This window comes from Ictalurus furcatus, chromosome 4 (genome assembly GCF_023375685.1).
Source record: "Ictalurus furcatus strain D&B chromosome 4, Billie_1.0, whole genome shotgun sequence".
Taxonomy (NCBI): Eukaryota; Metazoa; Chordata; class Actinopteri; order Siluriformes; family Ictaluridae; genus Ictalurus; species Ictalurus furcatus.
The window spans coordinates 34,887,882-34,909,184 of record NC_071258.1 but is presented as its reverse complement, the minus strand read 5'-3'; the positions used below and the strand labels follow the sequence as shown (position 1 = coordinate 34,909,184).

At 39.7% G+C, this 21,303-nt stretch overlaps 1 protein-coding gene across 4 annotated transcripts in view; it reads left to right on the top strand.

The window, feature by feature from the left end:
• Positions 1 to 2,076: 2,076 nt before the first annotated feature.
• LOC128607106 (NACHT, LRR and PYD domains-containing protein 3-like) overlaps positions 2,077 to 21,303 on the top strand; it is a 30,372-nt gene continuing 11,145 nt past the window's right edge. Inside the window, exons 1-11 of one of the 4 annotated variants that reach the window (XM_053623766.1) lie at positions 2,089 to 3,552; positions 5,097 to 5,207; positions 6,150 to 6,260; positions 7,196 to 7,253; positions 7,766 to 7,964; positions 8,234 to 9,995; positions 10,187 to 10,360; positions 13,369 to 13,542; positions 16,138 to 16,311; positions 19,347 to 19,520; positions 20,957 to 21,124. In XM_053623766.1, coding sequence (XP_053479741.1) covers positions 3,482 to 3,552; positions 5,097 to 5,207; positions 6,150 to 6,260; positions 7,196 to 7,253; positions 7,766 to 7,964; positions 8,234 to 9,995; positions 10,187 to 10,360; positions 13,369 to 13,542; positions 16,138 to 16,311; positions 19,347 to 19,520; positions 20,957 to 21,124 — 3,176 coding nt within the window. In that variant the 5' untranslated portion in view covers positions 2,089 to 3,481. Of the gene's footprint in view, positions 3,553 to 5,096; positions 5,208 to 6,149; positions 6,261 to 7,195; positions 7,254 to 7,765; positions 7,965 to 8,233; positions 9,996 to 10,186; positions 10,361 to 13,368; positions 13,543 to 16,137; positions 16,312 to 19,346; positions 19,521 to 20,956; positions 21,125 to 21,303 lie in introns of all 4 variants that reach the window. The other 3 variants (XM_053623764.1, XM_053623765.1, XM_053623763.1) reach the window with 3 other exon arrangements.

Sequence of the window (21,303 nt, the reverse complement as noted above, 5' to 3'; positions counted from 1 at the left end):
GACTTGTTGAAAGACATCGATCAGGAGAGAGGTATAAAAGAATTTCCAATGGAACTTTACCATGGAACACTGTGAAAGCCATCATCGACAAGTGGAGAAAATGGAGCACCACAGTGGCATCACCAAGAACAGGACGTCCCTCCAAAATTTATAAAAGGACAAGGCAAAAACATACCAGGGAGGCTTCCAAGAGACCTACAGCAACATTAAAGAAGCTACAGGAATATCTGACAAGTACTGATTACTCTCTGCATGCAACAACAATCTCTTGTATTATTTATGTCTGGGCTATGGGGTAGAGTCGCTAGATGGAAGTCCTTTCTCACACAAAACATCTAAGTTCAAAGAAATCACCACAAACTATGTGGCAAAATGTGTTATGATCTAATGAGACCAATTCCAAAAGGTATAATAATTCCCTAATTCCAAAAGGAATGTTTATCACAAGAAGAAGTACTTTACCAAAAGAACACCATCCCCATGGTGAAGCATGGTGGTGGAAGCGTCATGCTTTAGGGCTGCTTTTTTCAGCCAGAACTGGGGCTTTTATCAAGGTGGGGGAATCATGAATAGGTACAAATACCAATAGCATAAAACATTCAGCTGTCTTCTAGTAAGCTGAAGATGGAAAGGAATTTTCCCTTTTAGCAAGACAGTGACCCAAAGCATACATTCATACCAACAAAGGAACGGCTTAACCAAAATAAGATCAATGTTTTTGATTGGCCTAGCCAGAGTCCAGACCTGAATCCATCTAAAAATCTGTGGGGTGACCTGAAGCGGGCTGTGCACAGGAGACACCCTTACAAATGGATGGATCTAGAATATTTTCAGAAGAAAGAGCGGGAAAATATTGCCAAGGTCAAGATGTGCCACGCTGATAGACTCTTACACAAAATAACTGAGTGCTGTAATAAAATCAAAAGGTGCTTCAACAAAGTATTAGTTTAGGGGTGTGCACACTTATGCAACCAGGCTATTGTAAGTTTTTTCTTTTTCTTTTTTCTCTGAAAATTTTCTGATTGTTTTTCATTTTATTTGTATACTTTGCAATTTCACATTAAAGGTGGGAAAATTTTGACATGATTTATCTTAGTTTCATTCTTTTACTTCACAAAACCTTGCCATTGTAACAGGGGTGTGTAGACTTTTATACCCACTGTAAATCCTCTCACAGTGGCGTCTCTAATCGCTTTGTGGAGGCGTTTAGTGTCTCAGACAGACTTGCTGATGTTGTTTCTGACTGTATCACACTCAGGTAAGAGGTGTGGCCTAAAATATGAAGGTGATTCAGATGAAATCAAATGTAGTGTGGTTACTATTCTACATTTTAATTAACTGTTTATGAATATTTGTCTTTTTTTATTTTTTAATAGAGGTTTATCTCTTGTTCATTTTATTACTGTCATTTATTCATCCAGCTCAGAGTGAAACACTAGAGGGCGCACTGACTCCATCTCTCACTGTCTCTGATTACACTGGATTCAAGAGGAGGAAGGACTCCGTCTATAACAGGGCACCACACACACACACACACACACACACACACACACACACACACACACACACACACACACACACACACACTCATTCACACTCATTCACACCTAGGACCAGTTTATCACAGCCATGTCATCTGTCATACCTGCATGTTTTTGTACAGTGGGAGAAACCCACATAGATACAGGAAGACACTGGGGACTCAGTGAGGGAACAGCTCTACCCACTGTACCACTGTGTCTCTTAGAAATGTCTCTTTTTTCATATTCTAAACAGCTCTTTATGATTTATGTGTTTGAGCATGTGTGTGTGTGTAGTTCCTGCTGGTGTTAGATCTGTGTTTATATAAAGTGGAGTGTGTGTGTGTGTGTGTGTGTGTGTGTGAGTGTGTGAGAGAGAGAGAGAGAGAGAGAGAGAGAGATGTTACACTGTAAAAAGAGAGAGAGAGAGAGAGGGAGAGAGAGATATGTTACACTGTAAAGAGAGAGAGAGAGAGAGAGAGAGAGAGAGAGATGTTACACTGTAGAGAGAGAGAGAGAGAGAGAGAGAGAGATGTTACACTGTAAGAAGTTGTAGTTGAAACTCCGCCTTTTCTCCACCGGAAATGACTCAAAAGTGAAAGTGAAAGCGGATAATTTTTGTGTCGAGAAAAACACGAAGCTCTTTGGAACAGAATCGCAGTGAGTACATGAATATAAAGCTGTAATATGTCAGTTTTAGGATTATTTACTAAATGAAGAACATTTCTGTGTTCACTTCCACAGCTGACTTTAATCTTTATTGAATAACGCGGTGTGACGCAGTAACTTAACCTGAGGGAAGTTAACAGACCTGTGTGTCCTGCTGTGTTTCTTACACACAGTGTGTAAAGTTTACAGCTGTTATTTATTAAAGAGGGAATAATATTCATATTCATTATAACAATTCCTGACATATTTCCACTCTCTCTTCTTTATCTCTAACACACACAATAAGCAGAAATAAACACGACGCCACTTCCTGTTTAGAAGGTAGTGTCACGTTTCATGGGCGGAGACGGAAGCAGATGCAGGTATGCAGAGCAACGCAGTATAATCCAAGCAATAATTCCAAAGGGGTTAAAGGTGAAGTGCGTGGTCGTGAAACAGGCAGGGGTCAGGCGATCAGGCAAACAAACAAAACAAGGCAAGGCAGAAATCGGAGTCGAGAGCAGAAACAGTGGTCAACGTCACTTATCAAAAATGAGAACTGTAGAGAACAAGTCAGCTGAACGTTTACTTCACAAAGTCTTATTGTTCCCAAAGTCTCTTATATGCTGTGTGTGTGTGTGTGTGTGTGTGAGAGAGAGATTGGGTGCAGGTGTGTGTAGTTATAACTCGGGGAAGGCGAGCGCATGCGTGTGTGTGAAGTGTAGTCCTCAGCGGCCATGTTTGTAGTTCGCGGTGCCTCCTGGGAAACTGAGTCACGGTTTGGCTGTGATGTGACAGGTCGAAAAAACATTTAAAGATAATGTTTTAAAAGAAACAGGTGTTTTGTCCATAATGGTAAAAAATAAAAATGGTTGTACTCCAATGTGAAATAAGTCGATGGAGACACACAGAGTACATTTCTGTTCCACACTCTATAAGGATCCCTTGGACATTTTCACTTAGGGGTGTACTCACTTTTGTTGCCAGCGGTTTAGACATTAATGGCTGTGTGTTGAGTTATTTTGAGGGGACAGAAAATATACACTGTTACACAAGCTGTACACTCACTTCTTTACATTGTAGCAAAGTGTCACATGACACTTGACAAAGTGTGTTGTCACATGAAAAGATATAATCAAATATTTACAAAAATGTGAGGGGTGTACTCAGTTTGTGAGATACTGTAATTGGGGTTATACAGTATATATATATTAGTAATTTAAATTATACCAATTTTATATTCCCCTGTTGTTATCTCAGCAGGACTCAGCTAAACTAATACTGAGACAGCAGTCATTAGACTTTCTGAAATAATGTCGGGGGAGTGTGAGGAACTCAGAAGATCTGAAATGAGTCATCAAGAGGAGCAGCACAAGATCCAAAGGTAAGCATGTAGAATGCAAAAATGTGATATAATCTACTGATACCTTTGATTGTTCTAAATTTTAAAAAAGGAAATTTACATATACTAACCTAAATATTTATAAAGGATGTGTTAAAAGTTCTGAATCGAGGAGGGTCTGACTGAAATATTGTACTGAATTTAATGTTATTATTTTTTAAAGCAGTGTTTAAAAAATGTTTTAAAAAAAAAGTGAGCATTGTGAGACGCTTAATAAATGGTCAACAAATGGGACCAAATCTGAAAACTAGTAATGAACTAGCAACATACTGGTAACGGTTAAATGCGAGGGTTTTACATGTTATGATCAAATGTATGCTAGTAGGAAGTATACGAGTGTGTTTAAAAAAATAAAACTGTTAAACTGAAAGAACAGGTCCGGAAATCTCTGTGAACAGAACCAACAGAACCAAGACCAGTAGAGTTGCGTGATAAAGTCAGAGTAATGTAATAATTAATGACAATTTAAAAAAAGAGAACGGTGAAACAGAGACCCCTGGTGGCAGTGAGGGGAAGTGACAGAGATGCATGTGTCTTGCTCTGGCTTTTTATTATTATTATTTTATTACCTGTAATGGCGAATGTCTTTTTAAAGAGACCTTGAAATAGTATGAGAGTCATAATCTGTTTCTGTATGTTGATGTATTTACTTTTAAAACAGAAAGTCTCAAATAAAGTCTTTTTAGAGAAATCTCTTTCACTCGCTAACACACACACACACACACACACACACACACACACACACAAACTGCAGCCATCTTTCCACACACAGTGGATAGCTGTAGTAAGAATAACATGCAGGAAGCTGCAAATGTTTGATGATAACTAGCTGCTACTGTAGAGTGAAAGTCCAGGTTGTTTATGAGATGGGACAAACGTGTTCTAGAGAGCAACTGACTGGAATCAAATCAAAGCATCACAAGACACCAGGAGGCTTTAAAACAAATTTTATTTCCTGAGGACTTTACACAGTGTGAGGGGTTTAGCAGTTTATACAGTTTGAAGGGGTTTAGCACCCTGAGGTCCCCACAATTTACTAAATTAACTGCTTAAGTACCTTTCTTTCTGTTCTTTAGTGGAATTCAGAAAAGGTAGAAAAATTCCTCTTTCTTCTTCTCATTCAGTTCTCTGAACATCTTTAGAAATGACTCCAGACAGGAGAATTGATGTTAGCTTCAATATAATGTTATTTAGTGCTGAATTTACTTGATTTAATATTAATTAGTAAATCTTTAAATTACTGCTATCATATTCACAGCTCGTATGAACTGCTATGAAAATTTGTTCTAGTTGTAACACTATTTATAATAATCCCCTAATAATAATAATAGTAATATAATAATAATTCTCTTGTTAGGTGATTTACAGAACTGCACTCAGGAAGTCAGTGGGCAAAAGTTATATATAACAGAGTTATTGCTTTAGCAGCTGATTAATAATTATACAATCTGAGGGAGTCAGGAAGCATCCTGAGATCTGCATCACAGTGTTCGAATCGTTAAAGCAATTTTTCCTCTACTCTTTAGTGGAACTGTGGAAAGGTCAAATTCTCCCGTATCCAGCTGTGTGTCCTTTAAGAGTGACCGCTCACTGCCAACTCCTCCCGAATTTAAAGGTGGAACATCCTCTGTGGAAAGGTATTCCTTTATCCTGCTCATTAAAATCACAGCCTCTCATTTGTTCCTATTCATATTGATTCATGTTCTTCCTATTCATAACATGAGATATGAGATGGTGTTAAATGAAGGAAGTTTTAGAAGTAGTCGAGCATGTACTTTTAATGCATTATAATGCACTCCAGCACATAATTATCTACCTTGAAAGGCACCAAGAGTTTAACAGGCCACGTGGCCACTAAATACCTCGATCACGTCATGATGTTCAGTCACTGGGACGTTGATGACACACTACTGTACCCCATTAGGCACTCTGGAGACTTTAAATAAAGGAGCAGTGGATCAGTTATATCACTCTGGCATCTGATTTGGAACATGGATTTGATGAATTTCTCTCTAATGATATAGTTACACAACATAACTGACTGTGAAACTGTTACTACATTTTAGTAAAATTACTTTGGACAGCACCTCTCCCAAAAATATGTCTGTTTGCTAGTTGCACCACATCCAGGAGAGCCCCATGTGTTCTCCTCTCTAAAGACGCTCATAATGGCGGTGTCTTGGCCTAAAGGAGCCAGCGGTTCTAATAAGCACTTAGTCATTAAAGCCCAGCACACTGTTAAGGTATTAAGCCTTTCTAACAGTAAGTGTACATTAGCATAGTTAGGACAGTGGTGTCTCAGTGCTCAAGACTCTAGACTACTGATCAGAAGGTTGAAAATATAAATCCCATACTGCCAAGATACCAAGCCCCTGAGAGTCCTTCAAGCAAGGAGTTTATTCTGCTCTGCTCCAGATGTGCAGTGTAATGACTGACTGCGCTCTGGACATGGCTCCTTTCAAATGAGGATATGTAAAGAAGTATGAAATTCTGTAGCTGTATTTACATAATGTCATCCTAAGATATGAATCACTATATTTATAGATAAAATATCTAAAACAACTTTTTCTTCGTTCTAGTGAAACTAAGGAAAGGCGTCTCTCGCCTGTATCCAGCTGTGTGTCCTATAATAGTGACCGCTCAATGCCGATTCCTCACAACTTTAAAGATGGAACATCCTCTGTGGAAAGGTATTCCTCTCTTCTTCTCACTTATTCTAGTCTTGTGTCATGTAGGTTTAATATACTGTATGTGCTATGCCTACACGTGAGTGCAAAAGCTAGCACCCCTGTGGTTTCTGGGTAGAAAAGGAAAAGTTTGTCAATAAGGGAATCTGCCAATAGCCCTTGGTAAACTCCAGGATAGAATAAAAACGAGCTGTACCCAGGCGTTCCAGAAGCTTGTCAGTACAAGGCGTGACTGAACACTCAGGCTTGGGCTGTTCCAGCCACTGTAGGACAGTTTTCTTTAATGCTAATAGCTAGCATTTTCACAACTCATTCTGAACCACTTTTCTTTTGTGTTCCTGTAAGTAGTACGGCTGGACACACACAAAGGGGGTGTGGTTAGAGGTCAGAGGAGTCTCAGTGTTGTGTTCCATTAGATCAGTGCAACACCCAAACCTAACCTAGTGTCCAAATTGCTCCATACGAGGATTAGAGATGGTGTCCAAATGGGTTCTGAGTGAGATCCATTGTTTTTGCACTGAGCCACAGCTCATCTCTCTCTGACACCATCATTGCCAGAGCAACAGGAACCACCACTGTCTGAGGAAATTGTGGTGGTGAATCTACCATATTTATCCCCTCTCATAGCCGACTTCCCCAACCCAACATGTGACCTTGAAGGACTCTTGCTGCTTGTCAGTAATCATAAGTAATTAGGAGCTAGAGGTGAGAAGGTATACAAGTGCTTTATCTCCTGGTGCAAATTGTCCCAACTGGAAACACACATTATAGTGCCATTGCTGGCTTTCCTGTGCCCGAAGCCAGTTCTCCCATGATAAGAGCCGAGTGTGTGTGTGGAGTTTCAGGGGTTCAGATATCACAGCTGTGTGGATCAGAGCTGTAGGATGTGTGCTGAGGTTTAAAAAAAAGAATAATGTACAATGTTTGTTTATCCACAGAAACCAAAAACAGAAACCAAAAATCGACTGCAGAAATCAGATGGAGTCCATATTCAAGGTGTGTGTGTGTGTGTGTGTGTGTGTGTGTGTGTGTGTGTGTGTGTGTGTGTGTTTAATATACACTTCTTTAGAAATTAAAAAGTAGATTAAAGTAATTTACAGTGAAGTTTATAGTAAACAGTTTACAGTTACAGCAGCATTATGTGTAATCAGACAAAAGTGCATTTCAGTCTGTTTTAAAGTTACAGCTTTACCTCTGACGTACAAAGTGCTGACACTGGAGACTCCTTCCATAAATGTTAAATAAACATCTCCTTACAGAAAACTTTACTATATTAACAATTACTCATATTTTAAAATCTATTTATGTGGAGCGTTCTCCGTACAAGTCCCTGTAAATCAGCTGTTACTATAGAAACATATTAGAATGAGAAAATGAATCCAGTTAACACCTTCTGACCAATCAGAATCCGGAATCAACGGCAATGTGGTATAAAATCATATAACAGATTATGTAGCATTTTTATTGATTTATTTAGTAATTTGATGTTATTGTGTTGTTTAAATCAGGAGCTGGAGCACAAAGTCATCACTCTGTTGAAGAATGAGCTGAACAGGTTCAAGAAGCTACTGAGTGCTGATTTCCCAGCATGCTCTGAGGAGAAGGAGGAGGAGGATCTGCACTGTTTCAGAGAGGGTGTGCTGAAGATCACACTGCACATCCTGAAGAACATGAAGCAGAAAGATCTCGCTCACACACTGCAGATCAGTAAGAGCTTTAGATTATTACAATATTCTATCACTTTAAATTACACACTGGGCCACTGGTCTATATTTTCATACTGATTTTTATCCTAATGAATACAGTTTTTTAATCAAATAAATGACCCAGAGATAATCCTAATGTTTTGGTTCTTTTACATCATATTTATGTATTTATTAGGAATGAATTCCAGTTTGTGACTAATATTGATCTTCACACTGTGGATAGTATCCATACATTACAATAATGACCATCACATTTTTCCTGTTTGTTAGAGCTGGCCTCTGTGTATCAGCGAAAGCTCAAATCCAGACTTCTAGATAAATGTAAAAGAATTAATGAAGGAATCTCACAGCATGGGACATCAACACTTCTGAATCAGATCTACACAGAGCTCTACGTCACAGAGGGTGGGAGTGGAGACGTCAATAAAGAACATGAGGTGAGACAGATTGAGACAGCGTCCAGGAGACCAGCAGCAGAGGAGACACCCATCAAATGTAATGAGCTCTTTAAAGACAAGTCCATCAGAAGTGTGCTGACTAAAGGAGTAGCTGGAATTGGAAAAACAGTCTCTGTGCAGAAGATCATTCTGGACTGGGCTGAAGGGAAAGAGAATCAGGACGTCACCTTCATGTTTCCACTTCCCTTTAGAGAGCTGAATTTGGTGAAGCAGGGGACCTTCAGTCTGATGAGCCTTCTTCATCAGTTTTTCCCTGACATTAAGGACTTGGAAGTAATAGACAGTGACACCTACAAAGTCCTGTTCATCTTTGATGGTCTGGATGAGTGTCGACTTCCTCTAAATTTCCAGAAGAATGAGATGTTGTGTGATGTGACAGAGTCAGTCTCAGTGGATGTGCTGCTGACAAACCTCATCAAGGGGAATCTGCTTCCCTCTGCTCACCTCTGGATAACCACACGACCAGCAGCAGCCAATCAGATACCTCCGGAGTGTGTAGACCAGGTAACAGATGTACGAGGGTTCAGTGATCCTCAGAAAGAGGAGTACTTCAGGAAGAGGATCAGTGATCGGAGCCTGTGCAATAAAATCATCTCACACATGAAGTCTTCCAGAAGCCTCTACATCATGTGTCACATCCCAGTCTTCTGCTGGATCTCAGCCACTGTTCTAGAGAGAATGTTGGGTGAAGCAGAGATTGGAGAGATCCCCAAGACTCTGACTCAAATGTTCACACACTTCCTGATCTTTCAGATCAAACACAAGGACCAAAAGTACCATCAGAAATGTGACCTTGATCTTCCCCAAGCCAGAGCGAGTATCCTGGCACTGGGAAAGCTGGCTTTCCAACAGCTGGGGAAAGGAAACCTGATGTTCTACGAGGAAGACCTGAGAGAGTGTGGCATTGATGTCCGAGAAGTGGCAGTGTACTCAGGAGTGTGTACCCAAATCTTCAGAACAGAGTCTGGACTCCACCTGGGGAAAATGTTCAGCTTTGTGCATCTGAGTGTTCAGGAGTTTTTGGCTGCATTATATGCATTTCTCTGCTTCCTTGACAAAAACCCAACAAAAGAACAAACCACTGATCTTTCTGGTCTTTTCAACATATCAGAAATGTCTGACTTCCTCAAGAGTGCAGTGGATCAGGCCTTACAGAGTGACAACGGACACTTGGATCTTTTCCTCCGCTTCCTTCTGGGCCTCTCAGTGGAGTCTAATCAGGAGCTCATTCGAGGTCTGCTGACACACAAAGGAAACAGCTCTGACTGTCAGAAGGACATAGTTGAGTACATCAAGTTCAAGTTTGAACACAATCCATCTCCAGAGAGATCCATCAATCTGTTCTACTGTCTGAACGAGTTACATGATGATTCACTAGTGAAAGAGATCCAAAGCTACATGAGCTCTGGACGTCTCTCTGAAGCTGAACTCTCACCTGCTCAGTGGTCTGCTCTGGTCTTTGTGTTGCTGACATCAGAGGAGGATCTGGAAGTGTTTGAGCTACAGAAGTTCATAAAGTCAGATGAATGCTTTAAGAGACTGCTACCAGTCGTCCGGGAAGCCACAAGAGTTCTGTAAGTAAAAGCTGTTTCTCTATTAATCTCAGTGTTTAGGAATGAGAGGAGCTGTTCTGAGTGGATTTCACAGCAATATGCCTAACTACTCTTTATAATTTATTCATCCTAGATAGGGAAGCGTTGTTACTGATACTGGTACCGATACCAACATCTGATACATTTTCTGATGTGACATTTTCTCCTTTCAGGCTCAGCGAGTGTAACCTGACGGAGAGAAGCTGCTCGGCTTTACACACAGTTCTCAGCTCAGAATCCTCCAAGCTGACTGAGGTGGATCTGAGCAGTAATCCTCTGGAGGACTCAGGAGTGAAGCTGCTTTGTGCTGGACTGAAGAGTCCAAACTGTAACCTGGAGAAACTGAGGTCAGTTCATCTCTCCTGTTGAGACAGAGAGAATGTTTGTACATTATACAACATCTCTAGCGTTACTTGTTGTAGAACTGCCAACATTACTAACAAGAAACTCACAGCAGGAAAAACAGAATATGATGGGGGTCGGTGCTAAGTGCATGAACTATAAAAATGTATCTGCAGAAGTGGAATAATAAGCAAGGATTTATTTTGTCCTTTGTGTAGACTTTCAGACTGCAGTATAACAGAGGAAGGATACGCTGCTCTGGCTGAAGCTCTGAAATCATCACACCTGATAGAGCTGGATCTCAGAGGGAACGACCCTGGAGCATCAGGAGTGAAGCTGCTCACTGATGTACTACAGGATCCACACTGTACACTGGAGACACTGAGGTGAGCAAATTATACATAACAAATACGTTATTATCATTATTATTGTGAAGAAAATATTCATGAAAATGTGTTATGATTGTGTTACCATTAAATATTAAATATGTTTATGATTTAGACGTTACGCAAGTACGTGTGTGGTAAATAGGATCTGAATCTGGCCTGCAGCCTCGTTTCATTTGATTCACATAAACTAATAAAATACTGAAACGGCCTGTAACACACTACTGCTCAACACTGTGACACTATTCAGAATTCACAGCAGACCTGTAGTGTAGCGACTGCCATTGTACAGCGTGCACTGACTCCTGTCACAGAGCTGAAACACAGATTACAATCAACACCTGTGTGCTGCTCTTTATATCATTCACACTCGCGTCTAACAACCAGTCGTGTGTTGTGTGGCAGTGATGTGACCTGAAATTCACTTCTGAGAGATGAAGAAATATACAAAATAAAATCATGATTGTTTTTCTAATCTGAACAGTTAAATTGGTAACATTACTGTAAAATACATTTTCTTATCACAGCAGCTGCTATCCAATAAAATGTGATAAAGAAAGGAATGCATTTATAGAAACATTTTATACAGTCAGTATAAAGTTAGTACCTAATAGTGTGCACACTTTAATATTTTCTTTTAGCCCTTCTTTTCCTTAGAACACTTAGAGTCTAGTTTATTTGTGGTAATTGACAGAACATGTTAAATAAGTAAAAGAATATATAAAGACTTCAGTTACGGTCCTTCAGGGTCTCACAAAAATACTGATGTGGCCCGGGCACAGTTTGAGCCTGACCCCCGACCTACACCTGTAGGTGTAACTGTATTGTGTTTTTTCTCTGCAGTCTGTTGAAAAGTGAGGCAGAGGAAGCCTGTGCTTCTTTAACTGAAGTTCTGGGTCCAAACCCTTTACTGCAGAGAGAACTGGATCTGAGTGGGAAAATATCTGGAGACTCAGGAGTGAAGCAGCTCTCTGCTCTACTGAAGGATCCACACTGCAGACCTGAGAGACTCAGGTGTGTGGTCTGATTTCTGCACCTAATCTTCTTCTCTTTGGCAGTAGTAGCAAAGGAGGTGGAATGACATCACTTTAAACATATTTATAATATTCAGGAACGGATTAGGCATCATCAGAGTAGTAAGGTTTGTGGTTTTTGTTTGTGTAATGTTCTTCCCAGTTTGGTCACCTTCCAGTTCTTACCCACCAGATAGACACAACTCTCCCCTATCACATGACAGCTTAGCTAGTTTCAGGCTAACAGGTGCCACCTCCCAGATACGTGAAGCCAACCAAATCTCTTCAAACTGCTGCTCATGCTGCGTCATAAGGCAGCATAACACATTCAGAGGAAAGTGCTATCTGCCCTCTTCCGCATACACGACCTCACAAATGCCCACGATTGGCTAGTGTCACTGTGATTGACAGGGGAGAGACAGTATGCCCCTCCCATCCTGAGAGCATGGCTAGTTTTGTTCCATTGGCTCCCATCCACAGATGGCTTTGGCATTACAGAGGTTCAATCTCTCAGTCTTGTGATGTTAGGGCGAGCACTTTTCCTGTTGCACCACACAGGAGCCCATGTTACTGTTTTTAAACTAAACATTTCTCCTCTTCCTCCAGACTTTCAGACTGTAATATTAAACAGGAAGGATACGCTGCTCTGGCTGAAGCTCTGAAATCAAACCCCTCATCACACCTGATAGAGCTGGACCTCAGAGGGAACGACCCTGGAGACTCAGGAATGAAGCAGCTCAGGAATTTAATAAATCATCCAAAATGTAAAATGAAGACACTGAGGTGAGTTTTTTTTCCCCCAGAATTTGTAAAATCCAGCCTTAAATTCTGAGTAATTTCTGTTGATTAGTAACACTGGTCAGACTGCTTCAGTTTCTCTGTTTACACCACTGTATAGCTGATCAGTACATATCTCTGAAGAACAAACACTTTGCCACGTGTACATTACATACAGTCCAATTCTTTTCTACTAATCCTCCTCTGCCCCAAGTGCACTACACACGTACACGCTTACATGGACTTTTAATATTTTTTAATTACTTCATTTTATTCCAATATTAATAACAATTATAAACCGAAGTAAGATATTTTAAGCAAGAAAAGTGCTGAAGTAAGTGTACTAATGTTTAGGAGTAGTGTTAGACTATTTCCACCATTGTGTACTGGACATTTACTAAATAAAAGTACCACTGCACTGGTGTAAATATAATTAGTGTTAGCATTTCTCTGTTCTTTCTCTCTCTACAGGTTGCTGAAAAGTCCTGATGCACAGAAAGCTTATGATCATCTGAGTGAAGTTCTGGGTATAAACCCGATACTGCAGACGGATCTGGATCTGAGTGGGAAAATAGAAGGAGACTCAGGAGTAGAGCAACTCTCTGCTTTACTGAAGGATCTACTGAAGGATCCACACTGCAGACCTGAAAAACTTAAGTAAGGAATTGAATGATATATAAATCTGTGCTGAATGGTTTGTCTTTAGGTTATCAATCATTCATCTAGTGTCCATGTCTTTTTCAGTAGTGATGAGTAGTTTGAGGAGAAAAGACCTCCCTCTGCTACAGAACTGCTAAAGAAAAACCCACAGTTAAGTGTGATTAATTGTGCTTTCAGGCTCAGTGAGTGTAATCTGACAGAGAAAGGATGTTCAGCTCTGCTCACAGCTCTCAGATCAGAATCCTCCACCCTGAGGGAGCTGAATCTGAGTAAGAACAGGATTCAGGATTCAGGAGTGAAGCTGCTCTCTGCAGTACTGAAGAATAAAGACTGTAAACTGGAGACTGTGAGGTAACGTCTAATACACACTTCATCCGTTATCCAGACGCTGTGATAGATCCACTTTAATGCAGCAGCAGGGTCATGCGTGAACTATCTTATCTATTAGCTGTGAGATTGTTTCACAAGAGCCTCGTTTAAATATATCACGTTCTTACCGTTTTTACAGCAGGAGCTACATGAACAGTTACAATAGCAGGCTGATGGCTGGCATAGCAGATCACTAACAGCCTTCTACAACACACACATTAGCTAGAAATCTTTACTAAAAGCAGAAATGAATAGCAGTGATGGACAGAGAAGTGAACTGAATAAAGAGGTCTCAGTGTGGAAAACTGTCGTGTAATGACAGACACGTAATTACATGTAACACTCCTACAGTTATCTAAATTATGTACATCTTTTATTGTTGTTGTTTGTTTGTTTTAGTTATGTTCATTTTTTTGTGATGCGAGTGTAGAGGAGTTTGTGTTAGTTTAGTGTGTGCAGGTGTATATTTTTATTCTGTTCCTGTGCACACAGGGGCACTCTGCAAGTCCCGCACATACACAGTGTTTGTCAGGGATTCCCTTGTTTCCTTCTCCCTGAAAGTGAAGACATGTAACTGATACTTATTGTTTAAGTAATTATCTATTACTAAAAAAATAATGTATAACTGATAAACTAAACTAAACTAAATAATTACCCATAAATTTATTTACATGTCCTGAGACAGATCTGTGTCTTCACAGAAATCCTCTTCATCTGTTCGTACACAGACACTGGAGCGCTGGAGTCACACTACATGGGTGTATTTGGGAGTCACACTACATGGGTGTATTTGGGAGTCACACTACATGGGTGTATTTGGGAGTCACACTACATGGGTGTATTTGGGAGTCACACTACATGGGTGTATTTGGGAGTCACACTACATGGGTGTATTTGGGAGTCACACTACATGGGTGTATTTGGGAGTCACACTACATGGGTGTATTTGGGAGTCACACTACATGGGTGTATTTGGGATTGGCAGTGAACAAAAGTCTCAGATTTCAGACACAAAATGAATTATAATGATGTGCTGTTATGGTTTTATCATAATGTTTTCATCATGTTTTCTCCAGACATTGGAAAAAATCTAAATCAGAAAATTATCAGAACAGTTTTCTAGTGTAGAAAATTATTTTAACCATCAAAAATTAGCAAAATTATCATTTGTTTTTATTTACTCACATTTATTTTTTGCCCAGAATGAGAGAGCTTTTGTACATAAAAAATCAAGACAATTATTTGTACTTTTATCCTCTTAGACTTTCAGACTGCAGTATAACAGAGGAAGGATATGCTGCTCTGGCTGAAGCTCTGAAATCATCACACCTGATAGAGCTGGATCTCAGAGGGAACGACCCTGGAGCATCAGGAGTGAAGCTGCTCACTGATGTACTACAGGATCCACACTGTACACTGGAGACACTGAGGTGAGCTGATATTATTAAATTAATAATATATAGTAATATATCCAATATAACAATCCCGGGTGGAGTCAATGAAAAGAGAACAATTTATCACCTGCCACCTGAAAATGTCTTTAGGATCACAGATTGTTTGTAAGTAAATTAAGACAACTGAAGGGCATGTACTTAATTCAGAATCGGTGAGTATTTATTTGTACTGAAATTACTGACTGTTGTATTTTTGAGGTAGAACTGCATGCAAGCACCAGATAAATTCTACGTGAATAAAACTTGTTAGGTGTATGTCATTTACAAACAAGTTTATATACTTCATTAGTTATGAAGGGTTTCTGGAAATTAAAGAATTTAAATGAAAGAACATTCTCATGAACAAGTTAACAAAGCATTATGAACATTTCCCAAAACCCACCCGAGAATGATGAACTTTATTCTCCTTCTCCAGACTTTCAGACTGTAATATAACAGAGAAAGGATACACTGCTCTGGCTAAAGCTCTGAAGTCAAACCGCTCATCACACCTGATAAACCTGGACCTCAGAGGGAACGACCCTGGAGACTCAGGAATGACGGAGATTAGGAGTTTGATGAATGATACAGAATGTAAACTGACACTGAGGTGAGCGCTTTCCCCCAGTACATGTAAAATACAGCCTTAATTCTGAGTAATTACTAAAGTTTTACTGTTTAGTTTTCCACCATGGACCAAACAATTACTGAAAAGTACCACTGCATTGGTGTAAATATAATTAGTGTTAGCATTTCTCTGTTCTTTCTCTCTCTACAGGTTGCTGAAAAGTCCTGATGCACAGAAAGCTTATGATCATCTGAGTGAAGTTCTGGGTATAAACCCGATACTGCAGACGGATCTGGATCTGAGTGGGAAAATAGAAGGAGACTCAGGAGTAGAGCATCTCTCTGCTTTACTGAAGGATCTACTGAAGGATCCACACTGCAGACCTGAAAAACTTCAGTAAGGAATTGAATGATATATAAATCTGTGCTGAATGGTTTGTCTTTAGGTTATCAATCATTCATCTAGTGTCCATGTCTTTTTCAGTAGTGATGAGTAGTTTAAGGAGAAAAGACCTCCCTCTGCTACAGAACTGCTAAAGAAAAACCCACAGTTAAGTGTGATTAATTGTGCTTTCAGGCTCAGTGAGTGTAATCTGACAGAGAAAGGATGTTCAGCTCTGCTCACAGCTCTCAGATCAGAATCCTCCACCCTGAGGGAGCTGAATCTGAGTAAGAACAGGATTCAGGATTCAGGAGTGAAGCTGCTCTCTGCAGAACTGAAGAATAAAGACTGTAAACTGGAGACTGTGAGGTAACGTCCAATACACACTTCATCCGTTATCCAGACGCTGTGATAGATCCACTTTAATGCAGCAGCAGGGTCATGCGTGAACTATCTTATCTATTAGCTGTGAGATTGTTTCACAAGAGCCTCGTTTAAATATACCACGTTCTTACTGTTTTTACAGCAGGTGCTACATGAGCAGTTACAATAGCAGGCTGATGGCTGGCATAGCAGATCACTAACAGCCTTCTACAACACACACATTAGCGAGAAATCTTTACTAAAAGCAGAAATGAATAGCAGTGATGGACAGAGAAGTGAACTGAATAAAGAGGTCTCAGTGTGGAAAACTGTCGTGTAATGACAGACACGTAATTACATGTAACACTCCTACAGTTATCTAAATTATGTACATCTTTTATTGTTGTTGTTTGTTTGTTTTAGTTATGTTCATTTTTGTGATGCGAGTGTAGAGGAGTTTGTGTTAGTTTAGTGTGTGCAGGTGTGTATTTTTATTCTGTTCCTGTGCACACAGGGGCACTCTGCAAGTCCCGCACATACACAGTGTTTGTCAGGGATTCCCTTGTTTCCTTCTTCCTGAAAGTGAAGACATGTAACTGATACTTATTGTTTAAGTAATTATCTATTACTAAAAAAATAATGTATAACTGATAAACTAAACTAAACTAAATAATTACCCATAAATTTATTTACATGTCCTGAGACAGATCTGTGACTTCACAGAAATCCTCTTTATCTGTTCGTACACAGACACTGGAGCGCCGGAGTCACACTACATGGGTGTATTTGGGAGTCACACTACATGGGTGTATTTGGGAGTCACACTACATGGGTGTATTTGGGAGTCACACTACATGGGTGTATTTGGGAGTCACACTACATGGGTGTATTTGGGAGTCACACTACATGGGTGTATTTGGGAGTCACACTACATGGGTGTATTTGGGAGTCACACTACATGGGTGTATTTGGGAGTCACACTACATGGGTGTATTTGGGAGTCACACTACATGGGTGTATTTGGGACTCACACTACATGGGTGTATTTGGGAGTCACACTACATGGGTGTATTTGGGAGTCACACTACATGGGTGTATTTGGGAGTCACACTATATGGGTGTATTTGGGAGTCACACTACATGGGTGTATTTGGGAGTCACACTACATGGGTGTATTTGGGAGTCACACTACATGGGTGTATTTGGGAGTCACACTATATGGGTGTATTTGGGAGTCACACTACATGGGTGTATTTGGGAGTCACACTACATGGGTGTATTTGGGAGTCACACTACATGGGTGTATTTGGGAGTCACACTACATGGGTGTATTTGGGAGTCACACTACATGGGTGTATTTGTGAGTCACACTACATGGGTGTATTTGGGAGTCACACTGCATGGGTGTATTTGGGAGTCACACTACATGGGTGTATTTGGGATTGGCAGTGAACAAAAGTCTCAGATTTCAGACACAAAATGAATTATAATGATGTGCTGTTATGGTTTTATCATAATGTTTTCATCATGTTTTCTCCAGACATTGGAAAAAATCTAAATCAGAAAATTATCAGAACAGTTTTCTAGTGTAGAAAATTATTTTAACCATCAAAAATTAGCAAAATTATCATTTGTTTTTATTTACTCACATTTATTTTTTGCCCAGAATGAGAGAGCTTTTGTACAAAAAAAATCAAGACAATTATTTGTACTTTTATCCTCTTAGACTTTCAGACTGCAGTATAACAGAGGAAGGATATGCTGCTCTGGCTGAAGCTCTGAAATCATCACACCTGATAGAGCTGGATCTCAGAGGGAACGACCCTGGAGCATCAGGAGTGAAGCTGCTCACTGATGTACTACAGGATCCACACTGTACACTGGAGACACTGAGGTGAGCTGATATTATTAAATTAATAATATATAGTAATATATCCAATATAACAATCCCGGGTGGAGTCAATGAAAAGAGAACAATTTATCACCTGCCACCTGAAAATGTCTTTAGGATCACAGATTGTTTGTAAGTAAATTAAGACAACTGAAGGGCATGTACTTAATTCAGAATCGGTGAGTATTTATTTGTACTGAAATTACTGACTGTTGTATTTTTGAGGTAGAACTGCATGCAAGCACCAGATAAATTCTACGTGAATAAATCTTGTTAGGTGTATGTCATTTACAAACAAGTTTATGTACTTCATTAGTTATGAAGGGTTTCTGGAAATTAAAGAATTTAAATGAAAGAACATTCTCATGAACAAGTTAACAAAGCATTATGAACATTTCCCAAAACCCACCCGAGAATGATGAACTTTATTCTCCTTCTCCAGACTTTCAGACTGTAATATAACAGAGAAAGGATACACTGCTCTGGCTAAAGCTCTGAAGTCAAACCGCTCATCACACCTGATAAACCTGGACCTCAGAGGGAACGACCCTGGAGACTCAGGAATGACGGAGATTAGGAGTTTGATGAATGATACAGAATGTAAACTGACACTGAGGTGAGCGCTTTCCCCCAGTACATGTAAAATACAGCCTTAATTCTGAGTAATTACTAAAGTTTTACTGTTTAGTTTTCCACCATGGATCAAACAATTACTGAAAAGTACCACTGCATTGGTGTAAATATAATTAGTGTTAGCATTTCTCTGTTCTTTGTCTCTCTACAGGTTGCTGAAAAGTCCTGATGCACAGAAAGCTTATGATCATCTGAGTGAAGTTCTGGGTATAAACCCGATACTGCAGACGGATCTGGATCTGAGTGGGAAAATAGAAGGAGACTCAGGAGTAGAGCATCTCTCTGCTTTACTGAAGGATCTACTGAAGGATCCACACTGCAGACCTGAAAAACTTCAGTAAGGAATTGAATGATATATTAATCTGTGCTGAATGGTTTGTCTTTAGGTTATCAATCATTCATCTAGTTTCCATGTCTTTTTCAGTAGTGATGAGTAGTTTGAGGAGAAAAGACCTCCCTCTGCTACAGAACTGCTAAAGAAAAACCCACAGTTAAGTGTGATTAATTGTGCTTTCAGGCTCAGTGAGTGTAATCTGACAGAGAAAGGATGTTCAGCTCTGCTCACAGCTCTCAGATCAGAATCCTCCACCCTGAGGGAGCTGAATCTGAGTAAGAACAGGATTCAGGATTCAGGAGTGAAGCTGCTCTCTGCAGAACTGAAGAATAAAGACTGTAAACTGGAGACTGTGAGGTAACGTCTAATACACACTTCATCCGTTATCCAGACGCTGTGATAGATCCACTTTAATGCAGCAGCAGGGTCATGCGTGAACTATCTTATCTATTAGCTGTGAGATTGTTTCACAAGAGCCTCGTTTAAATATACCACGTTCTTACTGTTTTTACAGCAGGTGCTACATGAGCAGTTACAATAGCAGGCTGATGGCTGGCATAGCAGATCACTAACAGCCTTCTACAACACACACATTAGCTAGAAATCTTTACTAAAAGCAGAAATGAATAGCAGTGATGGACAGAGAAGTGAACTGAATAAAGAGGTCTCAGTGTGGAAAACTGTTGTGTAATGACAGACACGTAATTACATGTAACACTCCTACAGTTATCTAAATTATGTACATCTTTTATTGTTGTTGTTTGTTTGTTTTAGTTATGTTCATTTTTTTGTGATGCGAGTGTAGAGGAGTTTGTGTTAGTTTAGTGTGTGCAGGTGTGTATTTTTATTCTGTTCCTGTGCACACAGGGGCACTCTGCAAGTCCCGCACATACACAGTGTTTGTCAGGGATTCCCTTGTTTCCTTCTTCCTGAAAGTGAAGACATGTAACTGATACTTATTGTTTAAGTAATTATCTATTACTAAAAAAATAATGTATAACTGATAAACTAAACTAAACTAAATAATTACCCATAAATTTATTTACATGTCCTGAGACAGATCTGTGACTTCACAGAAATCCTCTTCATCTGTTCGTACACAGACACTGGAGCGCCGGAGTCACACTACATGGGTGTATTTGGGAGTCACACTACATGGGTGTATTTGGGAGTCACACTACGTGGGTGTATTTGGGAGTCACACTACATGGGTGTATTTGGGAGTCACACTACATGGGTGTATTTGGGAGTCACACTACATGGGTGTATTTGGGAGTCACACTACATGGGTGTATTTGGGAGTCACACTACATGGGTGTATTTGGGAGTCACACTACATGGGTGTATTTGGGAGTCACACTACATGGGTGTATTTGGGAGTCACACTACATGGGTGTATTTGGGAGTCACACTACATGGGTGTATTTGGGAGTCACACTACATGGGTGTATTTGGGAGTCACACTACATGGGTATATTTGGGAGTCACACTACATGGGTGTATTTGGGATTGGCAGTGAACAAAAGTCTCAGATTTCAGACACAAAATGAATTATAATGATGTGCTGTTATGGTTTTATCATAATGTTTTCATCATGTTTTCTCCAGACACTGGAAAAAATCTAAATCAGAAAATTATCAGAACAGTTTTCTAGTGTAGAAAATTATTTTAATCATCAAAAATGAGCAAAATTATCATTTGTTTTTATTTACTCACATTTATTTTTTGCCCAGAATGAGAGAGCTTTTGTACATAAAAAATCAAGACAATTATTTGTACTTTTATCCTCTTAGACTTTCAGACTGCAGTATAACAGAGGAAGGATACGCTGCTCTGGCTGAAGCTCTGAAATCATCACACCTGAAAGAGCTGGATCTCAGAGGGAACAACCCTGGAGCATCAGGAGTGAAGCTGCTCACTGATGTACTACAGGATCCACACTGTACACTGGAGACACTGAGGTGAGCTGATATTATTAAATTAATAATATATAGTAATAGATCCAATATAACAATCCCGGGTGGAGTCAATGAAAAGAGAACAATTTATCACCTGCCACCTGAAAATGTCTTTAGGATCACAGATTGTTTGTAAGTAAATTAAGACAACTGAAGGGCATGTACTTAATTCAGAATCGGTG